This window comes from Zonotrichia leucophrys, chromosome 9 (genome assembly GCF_028769735.1).
Source record: "Zonotrichia leucophrys gambelii isolate GWCS_2022_RI chromosome 9, RI_Zleu_2.0, whole genome shotgun sequence".
Taxonomy (NCBI): domain Eukaryota; kingdom Metazoa; phylum Chordata; class Aves; order Passeriformes; family Passerellidae; genus Zonotrichia; species Zonotrichia leucophrys.
This window is the reverse complement of record NC_088179.1, coordinates 25031897-25045977: the sequence shown is the minus strand read 5'-3', so window position 1 is coordinate 25045977 and position 14081 is coordinate 25031897. Positions and strand designations below refer to the sequence as shown.

The following is a 14081-nucleotide window of genomic DNA, read 5'->3' as shown; positions in this document are numbered from 1 at the left end:
GGGACCAGCCCAGCTCAGGAGCCCTTTGTGGCTCGTCCCCTGTTGGTGGAAGCTCTGCTGGCTGGGCTTGTGTGCAGAGAGGCTGTTCTGAACAGGGGCTCTTAGAGCCTTGTTTCTCATGGCTATTGCTAGCTGTGTACATGCCATAATTCAAAATGAACAAGCGTAACAATATACTAAAGCAAATACTGATTAAGAACGTGTCTCAAAGATATTTTCCACTTATTTCCTAAAATAAAAGTCATGCAGTTTTTATTACTTCTTTTTAATACCAGTGACTAATCTGAAGCTTTTGCTTGATATCTGAAGACATGTGTATTTGTTTAGTTTGCGTGAGATTGGTCACGATCCAAAACTGATCACATCAGTAAGTGTGTCTGTGCTGCTGGGCGTTGTATATGTAAGGATCTCTATTAAGAAAAGCATCTCCTAAACAGGTTTAGTTTTGCTGTGTATGGAAAAACCATTTTATATTTAGTGTATAACAGTCATCTCTGATACCTCAGATGGTGACAGGGCAGAGAGAATTAAAAATCCCATTCTCTGTGGTTTAGATTCTTATGTAACTAATTAAATAAATTACACAGATTCATTGTGTTTTCTGAGAAGTCGTACAAGTTTGTCTCATCCTGGAAGGATGTGATTATAAACATAAATTAAATGTAAGGCCAGAATGAATCAAAGCGCCGAAAGTGCTCTATTTTAGATCTGAGATTCCCTGAGAAGCAGACAGCTGTGAATGCAAATGCCGTCGGCTGTGTCTCCTGTCTCACAGCAGACGCTGGAGTGTTTTCAGGACTGTCCTTGCCGTGATTCATGTTGGTGGCCGAGTCGGGCAGTGTCGTCATCGCACTGAGCTGGCAGCGCCTCCCTGCTCCAGGTGTCCCCAGCGTGGCAGTGCTGCCACTCCGTGATGCTGCCGTGGTTTCAGGGTGTGGGACTCTGGTCCTTCCTGGGGGTGCTGTGCCTGGCACTGCCTGGCCATGCTGCAGAGCCAGGCCGCTGGTTTGCCACTTGGGCAGCAGTCCTTCAGTCCAAGCTGGAGTGCTCTGCTGTCCCTCATTCCCAGGTAATCGGGATTTGTGGTTGTCCCTGCATTGCCATAGCTCGCCATGGCTGAGCTGCAGTGACCAGGTCTAAGGGCTGCTGCAAGCAGAGCTCGGTGTAACGAGTTCCTCTGAGCTGGACTCACGTCCCTTTTCGGTTGCCCTCAAGGCAGATGCAAGATGAAGCAATCCATGGTGGGCCTGCCTAGGAGTGTGCCTGATAGGCAGAGAGCAGCAAGGCGTCCCCCATGGAATCGTGCCCCACTGTGCTCCTGAGGTGTCCTCAGGGCCAGGAGAGCTGCTGGCATTGTCACCCGGAGCAGGAGCATTGTCACCCGCACACCAGCGTGGAGCACGTGACATGAATGGCCTGTTCTATTCCTGGTAATTAGGTTCACATTTAATCTTGCTAGTTAATTTGATGTGTGCAGGGATGTGGTAGCCGCATCCAGACACCTGACTCGAAATTATTGTCCTAACAAAGTGGTTGTCATGTGAACGGGCAAGAACTTTGAAATCTGGAGTTTTTGATGTGGGCAAAGGTAGGAGGAGTGGCCCAGCCATGAGTTAGTGTGGCCAAGGGGAGGAGCTCATTGTCCAGAGGAAGTGGTTCTGTTAATTAATTAATAATGCTAGTAACGACCATGTGTACGTCCTGATCCATCAGCTGCTGTCTGCAGTGCTCCCTCAGGACTCCTTTTGCCCACTGCTTTGTCCAGGTGTCTCTGGGGAAGGAGAAGCCACCCTTTGCACCAGGGCCATGTGGCAGCTGCAGGAGGAAGGGAAGTGGGACCTGAGCAGCACTGAGGTGCTGGTCTGTCTGTTTTCCCTTGCAGTGCTGGAGATGTTCAGGCATCAGACCCATGGGAAGCTGGGGTTGGTGAATGCTGCACCTCTCACCACTGAGAGCTCCTCCGGGTCACTTCTGCTGAAACCATCAGCATCAGCTGAATTTGGTGTCAGAGGGAAGTGATTCCTTCCCTTGCTGAGTCATGGATGTGTTGGTTTTTTTTTTTCTGTAGAGATTCTTCTTATGGATGATGCTAATCATCGTGTTTTATATAAATTCATACACACACGTGCAGCTGGAAGTCACCTGTCCCTCTGGGACAGTTTCTGCCTCTTTGCTGCTGCTGCAGGTGCCTCCTGGCTCTGAGGCTGGGCTGTGGGACCCATCCTGGGGTTTGCCATGCGGCTGTTCTTGAGGACAGCACCCCGCAGCCGAGACAGGCGTGAGCAAAATTACAGTAAAATTACAGTCAGCGATGCTGTGTTCCTAGTGAGCCTGAGTCACGGCTGCAGGGAGGGTTTTACAGGTGCAGTGCTCTGTTCGTGCTGCCCGGGGAGGCCCCAGGGTTGGGGGCTGCTCCTGGGCTGACCCCGCTGCCGTGGTCATCCTGCTGCTCTCCTGCCTTGCTGGGCTTGTGTACATTTGCAGTTAATCAAACAAGATGTGCAAGAGTCGGATTAATAAATAGCTTGTAGTTTTTGGAAGGGTGCATAGTTGATTTATTATGGCCTCTCAAAAGCCTTTGTATAGAAACATGTTTAAAATTAGTATTAGAGCAAGAAAATGAAAATTACTTTAATAAAGCAGGTTTTGTTTTTTCAATTCAGTTTGTTACTTTTTGGAATTTTAACTTAAATCACTAGATTACTGTTATTTTTAAAGATAAACAACTTCTTTTTAGGCTTGCTTGGGCAATGTCACTTCTTTTATGATAGGAATTCCCCTGTGCCAGGATAATACAGAACTTCCCATTTCTAAAATACACTATGTGAATGTTATGGCAAGGGAATTACAGTGCAAATATGTTTTAATACCAGAAGCAGTATTTGTGACTTCAGTGGTGGGTGGGCATGGATATGTAAATGCTATGTAATACATAAATTGATGAAAAGTGGATTAAAGGCAGAGTAGTCCTTGCCCATTTTGTGTCCCTGACTTAAAGCTGCAAGAACAGAATAACGTCTTGTGTGCCACATCCAGAGACAGGGCCTGGCCCGTGCCTGTTCTTGCTCATAAATACACATCCAGCTAATGCTGTCAAACTGTGAATCCCGTGTGTCCCTGAAGTCTCACATTTTGTAACAGGGATTAATATATACTCCAGGTTATTTAAAAAAATCAGCAGACATGTTTCTTGACTTTAATATTTTTAAAATTACAGCAAGAGCAGTTAATCTGTAACTGTCTGCTCCTTAAAGGTAAGAGGGTTTATGGAATTTGCAGTGTAGCTTTCTGACTTGAAAATAGCATTACTGTAATCTAAAGTAAGAGAGGATTGGGCTGTGGGATTTGTATGTCAGTGCCCGTGCGCTGCTGGTGGGAATTGGCTCCCAGTTTGATTAGGGATGGAAATCTTGGGGCAATACCTGATTTCTGCACATGACTGGGGCATGTAGTGTACAAGATGGTGCCTCTTTGTTCATTATTTATCAAGTTTTCATGAACCGAGTACACTTGGGTGTGTTAAATTCAGAGGGAATGTCACAGTTAGGTGGTTCTGCTAAAACAGTTTCAGAAACTGTGAAATAGACTCAAGATAAAACCATGTCTGATGGGGATGTGCTGGAGGAGCCACTGAAGTCAGTGGGAGGTTGCACCAGGAAAGTCTGTCAGAGCTAAAACAGTACAGAAAAAACCTTTAAAACACTACTACTAGCAGTAGTAGTAGTCCTAAAACTATGTATGTCATGCAAAATATCTGCGTCACAGAAGCAGTGTTGGCAGTTTTTTTACTAATCTGGTGTGGCACTGAGTAGCTCAAAGCCAACACGTGCTTGCAGTTTTACCAGCTCCCAGTCCAGGCTGCTGTGAAACCCAGCCCAGGCTACAGAAGCCTGGCAGCCCTGCTCTAGGGCTGGCTGCTCTCTGCTCCTGCCTCTGCACTCCCATTTTGGCCTGAAATACACAAAAGTACAAAATTGTAAAAGGAATCAGCTTCCATTTCCCTGCTGTCCTATGGGAGCAGCGGGTGCAGCCCAGAGTGTGAGACAATCTTCAGCTGCAGTTTACTAAAGAATATTTTCCTTTATCCAGTCCTATACTGTTATGTGACAAGATGTTAATTAGCTCATTGTTTCAGCTTAATTTTGTGACAGTGCTATAATTATATCCCTCAATTGTGCCATGGAGTAATTGCTGTATCTCTTCCAAATTTTATATTCAGATATGTTATTGGTAAACTTTGAGTTTGGCAGAGGTGTTTTGAAAATACTGTAAGGAGTCAGTAATTTTGTGTTCCTTGATTTAAAAGACAGCCATTTGGCAATTTCAAGCTTTGAGACTGCCCTGTCAGTGTAAATAGAATATTGATTTTATTCCATTTCCTATCTCATTAGAGTCATTGTCATGAGGATGAATTCACGTTGTGTAATTATCTGTTCTTGCTGACAGTTCTCATGTCATTGAGACTGGTGTTTTCAGCTTCCACTTTCTCTAAGCATAAAAATAGCATTCTTCCCTGCCATCTTCTTCATCAGAGCTGGGCTTCTTGCCTGCCCAGCTTTCTACATCTTTCTTTGAGAGACGTGTGTGAATTGAGATAACCAGGGATGTCCAGCAACCCCAGTTACAGGAACAGTGAAAACAGTGTCTCTTTGGGAGCGATTCTCAGTGCAGGGAGTTACCTTATTTTTGTGTCAAAGACTGTAATGAGAGGGGAAAATGCATTGCTAATCTGTCTGCACATGTCTTAATAGCAGTAAGGGGAAGTAACAGGAGTCTCTTCTGTGTCAGATTCACTTTCTTGGACATTTCCAGGTAACCTTTCCATTGATTTGGGAGGCTGTTTCTTAATCATTTTCATTGACCCAGCTCAGGAGACAACTAAGTCATCTCTGTTACCCTCCTAAGGAATGACTCCTCGGTGTTATTCTCTCTTCTGAGAATCACTTTTTAATTTGCTTTCAATCCTTGTAGCTCAATATTCAGTCAAGGCAAGGTTCTGCCTTGGCCAAACCACTGCTGCAGTATTCCCAAGACAAGTGGCAAATGCTTCCAGATTTCAAAAGGTGAAATTTAAAACCCACCTGTGGATCACAAGAATCTTTAGTACTGACTGCTCTGCTAGGTGGGGTCTAGAAACTGTCAGCCCCTAAATCAGTTTTAATTGAATGAAAAATAAGAAGTTCAATCCTTTTCCTGTCCTGTTCGTATGATTCTCCCTCTGGATTTTGTTACAGTCGTTCCCACCTTATCAGGGACAGCCCCAAGGAGACATCACATGTATCAGCTGGGTTTTGCAGACAGTGTATCTTCTAGCATGGGAAGCTTGCTGGGGACTCCTTAGTGACTGAGCTAGTATCACAAGAGAATTTCCAAGTGATGGGAAAATAGTTTATGCAGATAAAAAAGGATAATTCTATGCTAACATCTTCCTTTATTTAGTGGATATTGAAGATGAACTTCTGCTCTGACGTCAGGCTTTATTTCTGCTCAAAGGCTATTTTTAAAGCTGACATTTCTGGCTGTTTTCAGGTAGACAACAAACTATGACAAAACACTTTTTCTTCAAGCAACTGTTCGTACAATATATACATCTAGTATTTTTTTGTGTTCTGAAGATTTACCTTCGAGGCATCAGCTCCTTGGAGTAATGCTTTTCTTTTTGTGGGTGGCAGCCTGAAGAAGGAAGGGTGGAATTAGTTAGTGCAGTCACAAGCGTGTCACTGACCTCAGCAGGAGCAGGATTTCTCTCTGAGTGGGTGATTGTCCAAACCCTAACAGAAAACTTCTTACAAACCTGGGAGTAGAACACGGTTCGGGGAGCCTTCCCAGGGATATTTCTCCTGTCAGTATATGAGAGCACAAAAGCCAGTTTTCATCTGTTTTTATTTTGGGCACTGCCTTCATGCTCTCTTTCCTTTCTTGTTAGGGGTGACTGCTTCTGTAATGAGAGTGAAATATCTTGTTTGGAAACGGTGGCCTTTAACTTGCATTGGCTTTAGCATATAAAATGCATCAATTTGCTGCTCTAACTCTTCTTGGTGTTTGGAAAAATCAATGCTTGGTATGGATTGGTTACCAAGCTGATGAACAGGAGAAAACCCTGCTTAGAGCTGTTCCACAGCTTTGTGGTAGAGCCCTTCTTGCTGTCATTGGCAGCACCCTGTCCTGAGGGTCTCGCAGGGAACAGATATTCCTAGCAAAATAACACAAGTCATTTTGTGCAGTGCAGGAGTGATGGTGGGAAGGTGCAGATCCAGCTCTTGGCTGTGGAGGAGGAGTTGCAGTGCACCTTGACTGAGGGCTGGGGGATGTGTTTAGGCTTCCAGGAGTGCTCTGATGTGCTGGTATTCCTGCATGAGGCTGCAGGGAGGCCTGGTGGACCTGCTGGCACACGGCCCCAGCAGCACATTCTCTGCTTTCACATCTCTTGGTGCTAATCTGTCATGGCTGGGAAGTGCAAGAACCAAACTGGTTTGCCTGGACATTTCAAGACCTAAGAATTCAATATCCCGAGCACCGAGGAGTAGTGACTGGTGGTGCAGGATGACCCCGAACTTCAGACTTTTAGGCAGTTGAAGCAAATGAGTATCTGTGTTTACCACAGACACTTAGCTGTTAACCTGTGCTTGCAAGTAATTAGGTCGTTGTTTGTCTCTTGCTAGCAGGGATTAAAAACGTGGCATGATTTCAAGTGTCCTGGCAAAGAACACACGGTGCCTGTTGTAATCTCATTAGCTCTGTTAGGTGTGTTTTCCTTCCCCTGGAGTTGGTTGTTCTGATCACTGTGTCCCTAGAAAAAGACTGTAGCTTTTTCTCATCTGTTGGTTTGCATGCACGCTGACAGCATTACTTCCCGGGGTGTGATTCTGGGGTCTGTGTCAGTGACCTGCATTGGAGGGCGGTGGGAAATGGGAAGATGATGAAGCAGCATCTTTAGAAAGACGGGGATGGGGCTAGTCCTCCCCTCAGCAGAGGCAGAGGATGCTGCTGGGGCTGCAGTGCTGGCAGAATCCCCGTGGCTGGTGCTGCCAGTGTGTCCCCGGCAGTGCCACCAGGGTCCCCCCCGTGCTCCGTCCGCAGGGCACTGCGATCCTCAGGTGGGACAGGAGCTGTAGTTCATTATAGTGGATTTGCATTTGCAGGTGGCACCAGCTTCTGTGGCAGAGCTGTGCATGTGGGCGGCGGGTGCAGGGAAACCCCTGCAGCCCCCCGGGCATCCTCGGCGGCGTTAGCCCCGCTGCCGGGCGGTGTTTGCAGTGTTTGCCCCGCTGCCGGGCGGTGTTAGCCCCGCTGCCGGGCAGTGTTAGCCCCGCTGCCGGGCGGCGTTAGCCCCGCTGCCGGGCGGTGTTTGCCCCGCTGCCGGGCGGTGTTTGCAGCGTTTGCCCCGCTGCCGGGCGGTGTTACCCCCGCTGCCGGGCGGTGTTTGCCCCGCTGCCGGGCGGCGTTTGCAGCGTTTGCCCCGCTGCCGGGCGATGTTACCCCCGCTGCCGGGCGGTGTTAGCCCCGCTGCCGGGCGGTGTTTGCAGTGTTAGCCCTGCTGCCGGGTGGTGTTTGCAGTGTTTGCCCCGCTGCCGGGCAGTGTTCGCCCCGCTGCCGGGCGGCGTTTGCAGCGTTTGCCCCGCTGCCGGGCGGTGTTTGCAGTGTTTGCCCCGCTGCCGGGCGGTGTTAGCCCTGCTGCCGGGCAGTGTTAGCCCCGCTGCCGGGCGGTGTTACCCCCGCCGCCGGGCGGTGTTTGCAGTGTTTGCCCCGCTGCCGGGCGGCTTTGCGGCGGCCGGCGGCGCTCCCGCGGCGCGCTGCGGGCACAGCGCTGCTCCCGGCGGCCGGGCCGCTGTCCCCGGGGCCGCGGCCGTGTCCGAGCGGGCGGGCGGGCGCCGCCGGGGCCGAGCCGCTGCGGGGTCAGCGTGTCTCGGTGAGTGCTCACGCCGGGCGGCCCGACGGGCCGGTGCCGGTGCCGTTCGGCCGCCGCGTTCCGCGCGCCGGGGGGGGAGCCGCGGCGGGCGGTCAGGCTGCGCCGGGCCCGAGCCGCTCGGAGGGCCGGCGGGCGCTGCCGGTGCCGTTCCCGGCGCCGTTCCCGGCCGGCTCCGCTCGCCGGTACCGCCGGGCCGCACGCGCGGCCCCCGGCGGGCGCGCTCGGGGCAGCGCGGCGCGGCCGGCGTCTGACAGGCGCGACCTTTCATAAGACGGCCCCCGCCATTGGCTCCCTGCCCGGAGTGTCGCTGCAACGCTCGCCGCGATTGGCCCGCGGCGGTGCTGCCGCCCGGCCCCGCGCGGGGACGCGGCCCCGCCGCCCGCAGCCGTGAGTGCCCTGCGCGGGGCGGCGGCTCGCGGGGCGCCCGCGCCGCCCGCTCGTAACGTGTCTCTTCTCTCCACAGGTTGGTACTAAGAAGTGCCTTTCCTGACGTCGCTGCTGCTTGGGACCGCTTCTAGAGCAGCCGCTGCTTTTGCCTTGCTTGCTGCCAGCTAGACTGCGACGACAGCGCTCCGCCGCTGCCAGCCCCGCGCCCGCCGGGAGGAGGGTCCGGCGCCGCTCCCCCGCCGCCGCTGCACTGTGCACTAAAGTGTGCCGCGAAGGTCAGAGCTCTGCTGCCCGAAAGCCCAGGAGAGGAGGAGAAAAAGCCCAGCCTAAACCCGGTGTCGGTCGTTGCTCTAAACTGCTGCATCTGTCTATGCCAAACTAATCGATCCCGGTTGCACCGCAGAGCCCGCTGCGAGCCCGCTGCCCGGAGGCACCTGCCCGCCGCCGTCCCCGGGAGCAGCTCGGGAGCCGCTGCCGGAGCCGCCACGTGCCCATGCTTGCGGCGGCCGCACTCAGGACGGGATGCTGAGCGCTGCGCGGGGCTAGTCCGGCCACGCTCCCTGCCGCTGCCCGCCCGGCCTCCCCAGCCCCGCTAACGGTGCCACGCTCCCAACTCTGTGACACAGCTCTTCTCGGGATCGCAGCCACCCGGTTTTACACGCACTTCTTTTAAAATAGGGAGCGGGGGAAAAAAGTGTTCTGGAGGTGGCACTTTCGTAATTTTCAGTTTATCAGTTCAGCCACCCGTTTGCCCATTTTTATTGGAAATTTTAACTACCTGTAAAATCTAAAGATGGCTGTTAGCGTCACACCGATCCGGGACACAAAATGGCTAACGCTGGAAGTGTGTAGGGAGTTCCAAAGGGGGACTTGCTCACGACCAGACACGGAATGTAAATTTGCACACCCATCGAAAAGCTGCCAAGTTGAAAACGGACGCGTAATCGCCTGCTTTGACTCATTGAAAGTGAGTAAATATTACATTATTTTCAAGGATAAATGGTTAAAGAAAGAAGCAGTTGTAGCCAGAGAAATCCTGCAGCCGAACAGGAGCAAGTGCTGGCTGCCAGCAGTGGGGTATTTTGCTGCTTTTATTTTATTGATGCTTGTCGATTTGTGTTGCTGCTTTCCTCAGGGGAAGGGGAAGGATATAGGGAACGAAGGGAAAATACATCTGGCGGGGCTCAAACCCTCAGTATGGCTACAGGGGCTCATTCTTCGCCTCCAAATTATTCCCTGCCTGTAGCTGGAATAAAGGGCACTTCACGTAGAAACAGCAAAGTCACTGTGAGGATTCTTTGTTTTTAATAGCACAAACCACGTAAGCAATATGAGGATTTGTTTCCATCTCGTAACTACCAGCGGGTTGTTGGTGTCCCTGGACAGCTGATGGTGAACCTTAGAAGAGTGTTTTCCTCCCTGGGTTATTCGGGTGCCTGTGAGCACCCTGCTTGCCTTTCTGTGTTGGCACTGGTGTGGTTATCCCATCTTTCTCCCAAGTGCACTTGCTTAAGGGAAGGACAGCACTTAGCAGAAGGCAAGGTGCCTCTGGATGTGCAAGCGTGGCAGGAGCAGAGAGGGTTTTCAGGAGGCACATCGCATCTAGGCGCTGTAAATACAGGGCTGTTGTTTCACTGTAGCTGCCGTGTCAGCGGTTGGTGTTAAATGTGCAGGTCCCAGCTCCTTCCCTTGATTTTTCATGATTTGAGTAACCTCACATGTAAAATGCTCATACCACAAACAGTACAGAATCGATCCAGCGGAGTCATGAAAGAATCAAAACTTGGGAAGCAGAAATTTGTCTGTCAGTTTTTTCTCCAGTGTGATTTTCTCTCCCTGGGCCCTGACCCCAAGAAGGGGAGCTGGCTGCTGGCAGGGCCGTGCTGGGAGGGAGCTGGAGCTGGGGCAGCTCGTGCAGCTCGTGGCTCAGCCGGGCCCAGCGCAGCGAGAGCGGGGCAGGAAGTGGCTGACAGCAGGTCGCTGTAGATCCTCAGCATCCCGAGCTTCACTGTGTGTCCTGTCTCTGGTCAGGGGATGGGGTAAAGCTCTACAGTGCTCTCAGGCCTGAAATGCTCCACCACCCCCAGCCTTGCAGATACTGAAAGGGTTTGTTTCTCTGTTGTTCAATGTATTTTTAAATACAGCAATTACAATGAGTGCAGAGTATCAATTTTAAAATGTGGAAATAAGATGTTTTTATGCATTAAGCAGGTGCTGGAGGTAGGAGCAGAGCCAGGGCTGCCCGTGGTGCCAGTGGGGAGTGCCAGCCCCGTGTGCCAGCGCGTGTCGGCGTGGCCGTCGGTGGCTGCGCGGTGTCACCGTGGGGGTGTTGGTGCTGCCAGAGCACAGGCCTGGCCCCGGAGCCTCTCAGCTGTTGCTGTGACTGCCACCGTGGGTTTGCTGGTGCAGCAGCACCCGCAGTGTCCCCAGCTCGGTTTCCCAGCAACGTGTGTCTGGCCACCGCGGCCTGACCCCGCTGGCCTTGCTGCTCATGGCGAGCATCTGCCGAAAGGCTGGAAAGCAGCCACTAGAGTGACCCGGACATGATGTCAGTGCTCGCTGGAAGTGCCTTAAAATCTCAGTGCAGGACGGGGGTGCTGCTGGTGCTGGAGCCGGGCAGCAGCGTGAGCTGGTGTCTGTGTGAGAGGGGATGGAGCAGGGCCTGGCCTGCTTTCCCCAGCCCCGGCAGCGTGACTGGCCCTTCTGCTGCCGTCAGCAGGGCTCTTCCCTTCCCTTTTTAATGCAGGAGCTGAGGCTGACCTTTGCCAAGCACTGCAAGGTCCGTGGGTGATAACCGTGGGTAACATTACAGCGCTGCTGCGGATCCTCGGAAAGGAGTGTGCTGCTGCCCTGTGGAGTCAGCGCAGGGGCCGAGCTGGGAGCTGGGAAAGAATCTGCTGTTTAAAAATACCCTGCTGACCAGAGCTGTTTACTCGTGCTCGGGCTGAAAGGTTTGCCAGTGGCTGAGCTCCGTGTGCTGGAGAGGCTCCCGGGGATGTGGGGCAGGATCCCGCGGTGTCCCGGCGCTGCGGCTCCAGCGGCTCCCAGCCCCTGGCAGGGAGTTAGTTAAGGAGCTGTACCATGCACGGGAGTACCTTGGGGAAACAGCACGTGGAATATCCCCCTCTGGGGAATTCCCAGTCCATTCCCCGTTGTTGAAACCATTGCTCAGTTTTGGTTTTGTTTCAGCTCTGTGTCAGTTTTGGTGTGCGCCAATTTCAACCAGCTCTAGTCATTGAGTTACCTTGTCTGCAATATCCCAAACTTTAGATGTTCTGCAAAAGCAATTTAGGGAGATGCTGCACCAGCTCTGTCTGGACCTTATAAGGTCAGTCAATACTTTAGTGCAGATTAAAAAAGATTTTTGGTTAGGACATTCAGAAGTAATTTTTAATTTTTCAGTAATTCAATATGGATGTAATGTCCTTGTTCTTTACTAAAATAGCAGCACGCTGAAAAATTGACCTTAATGTTAAAATATTTGATTTCTTATTAATGTATATAGTATTAGTATTAATTATACTGCTATTCTTGCATTATCTCTTGAACATGAGACAGATACTTAGTCAGTGAATTTTTCTCTACAAACTCCTGCATGTTGGCAGAGTTGAAATGAGGTGACCTTTAAGGTCCCTTGCAGCCCGGCGCGCTGTGCGATGCTGTGATGTGTCGCTCCGAGGCTCGGTGTGCCTCAGGAGTGACTGCTGAGCGAGCTGACGTCAGGCAGGTGTGAGTGCTGCAGAGCTGCAGCCCTGGGCAGGACTCCTCGGGGCTGGCGCTGGCCTGTGTGCTGGGCTATTCCTGGAGCAGATCTCGGAGGGACCCTGTGCGTGCAGTGCCCTTCGGCTCTGGCCCCGGCCCAGGTGTCCTCTGCGGGCGCAGGGACAGCGCAGCCGCCGCAGCCAGGCTCCGCTGCCCTGCCCTGCCGGGAGGAGGCAAAAATAGATGCCAGAAGTGAAACTTGCAGCTTGGCTAAAGCGCCTTTGTTTTAAATTACTATTTCCCCCTCCTGTGGAATGAAGGCACAAGCTCTGTGCAGGGCTAGAGCAAGGAGAGCAGCGTTGCCTCCCGAGTGCCTGGCTGTGCTGTGTGGGAGCAGTGGCACTGGGCTCTGGGCACCGTCTCTGGTTGCAAACACATCCCGTGGGTGCACCTGGCAGCTCCTCCTTACCTGAGCAGAATGAGCTGGCCCGTGGTAATTGGGAGCGTGGGGAGCAAGAGGCAGCCAGGCCGGTGGCTGTGACCTCTGAGGTGCTGCAGGAGGTCAGGGCTGGGACAGCCCCAGCGAGATGTTATCGTTATGTTATCGTCCTGCTGCCTAATTAGCGCTAATGGAACCTGCGGGGCTGGCCTAGGGGAGCGCGTGAATCAAGATGAACGTGTGTGGGATAATCTGGCCCTCAGATATTAGCAGGATAATTTTAAACCAAGAATGATTATGTAGTGTATTCAAATTATGCGCTGGAGCGGCTGACTCAGCTCCAGCTCTGGCTCTGCCTTGTTTAAATGCCGTAGGATTTTTTTCCTAAATTTGGATGCCTAAAAGCCTGTTAGACTGTCTACAGCAAAAATAAGCTCGAGTTCCTAAATCAGGAAACTGGTTTGCAACAGAAATTTGATTTTTACCATAATTTTGAAACATTTTTTCTTCTTTCTTTTTCTTGGAAAAATAAGCCGAAGTAGAACTCGTTTTTGAAATTACGTTAGCTTCGTCAGATGTTCCGATAGATGAGTCATCCGCGTTTCCTGAAAGCTGAGATAAAGATGTCTGAACAATGGGGAGATGGATGTCAAATGCAAATTCTGGGGGAGCTGCAGATGTGCCGAGGCCACTGCCACGCGGCCAGTGCCAGCCCTGTGCTGGGCAAAGTGTCACACAGCAGGAGGGGCAGGGGGCTCGGGTGTCCCTGTGCTACCTGTGGTGCTGTCCCCAGGGCTATCCCAGTGCTGTCCCAGCAATGTCCTCGTGCTGTCCCAGTGGTGTCCCCAGTGCTGTCCCAGTGCTACCTGTGGTGCTGTCCCCAGGGCTATCCCAGTGGTGTCCCCAGTGCTGTCCCAGTGCTACCTGTGGTGCTGTCCCCAGGGCTATCCCAGTGGTGTCCCCAGTGCTGTCCCCTTGCTGTCCCCAGTGCTACTGCCTCCAGTGCTATCCCAGTGCTGCCCCAGCACTGCCCTGCTGCGCTTGTCCCAGCCCCACAGTGGCTCCTGCAGGGTGGGGGGCTGCTGTGTTCCCAAACCTGCTGCTTCAGAGTGATCTGAGCCTCACGTGGCTTTGGTGGCCGTGGTGAGCACAGGTCCCAGCCCATGGCTTTGGAGATAACGTGCACCACACGTGCTGTGCTTCCAAGTTGGCTTTTGGTCTCCTAAGCTATGCTCCCGCTAAGGCGGCTCCTTCATGTTCAAGCTGGGTGTCCCAATGAAGTGTAAAAGCTTTTTCTACTCTCTATTCAACAGCTGGAAAGTCTTAAACTTCCACATTTCTCTGCTTTTTTTTTTTTTTCTTTTTTAATTCTGAGAAAAAGCTGGAAACCAGAAATGTAAGTCACTTAGTGACGATGTCTGAGGTTGAAGCTCTGGTGCCTTGTGTCTGAGACCCACCAGCACTTGGTATGATAGTGTTTTATCTTCTGATGTAGAAGTGTTTATTTTTTTTAAATGGAGCACCTGAATTCCGTAAAAGTGACTGCCACTTTTTCCAAGAAGGCTTAAAAATATATAAATGTAGCTTTATTATTATTATGATTAATATTATTGTTGAAACTCACGAGCATCTTATTTCTTCTAC

General features: G+C 51.6%; 1 protein-coding gene across 10 annotated transcripts in view; it reads left to right on the top strand.

Annotated features, from left to right (window-relative positions):
* The window catches only part of MBNL1 (muscleblind like splicing regulator 1), a 61290-nt gene that overhangs the window by 6733 nt on the left and 40476 nt on the right, over positions 1-14081 (top strand). For all 10 annotated transcript variants that reach the window (XM_064721515.1, XM_064721524.1, XM_064721522.1 and 7 more), the window contains exon 2: positions 8373-9263. In XM_064721515.1, the coding sequence (XP_064577585.1) occupies positions 9090-9263 (174 nt within the window). In that variant the 5' untranslated portion in view covers positions 8373-9089. The remainder of the gene's footprint in view (positions 1-8372; positions 9264-14081) is intronic.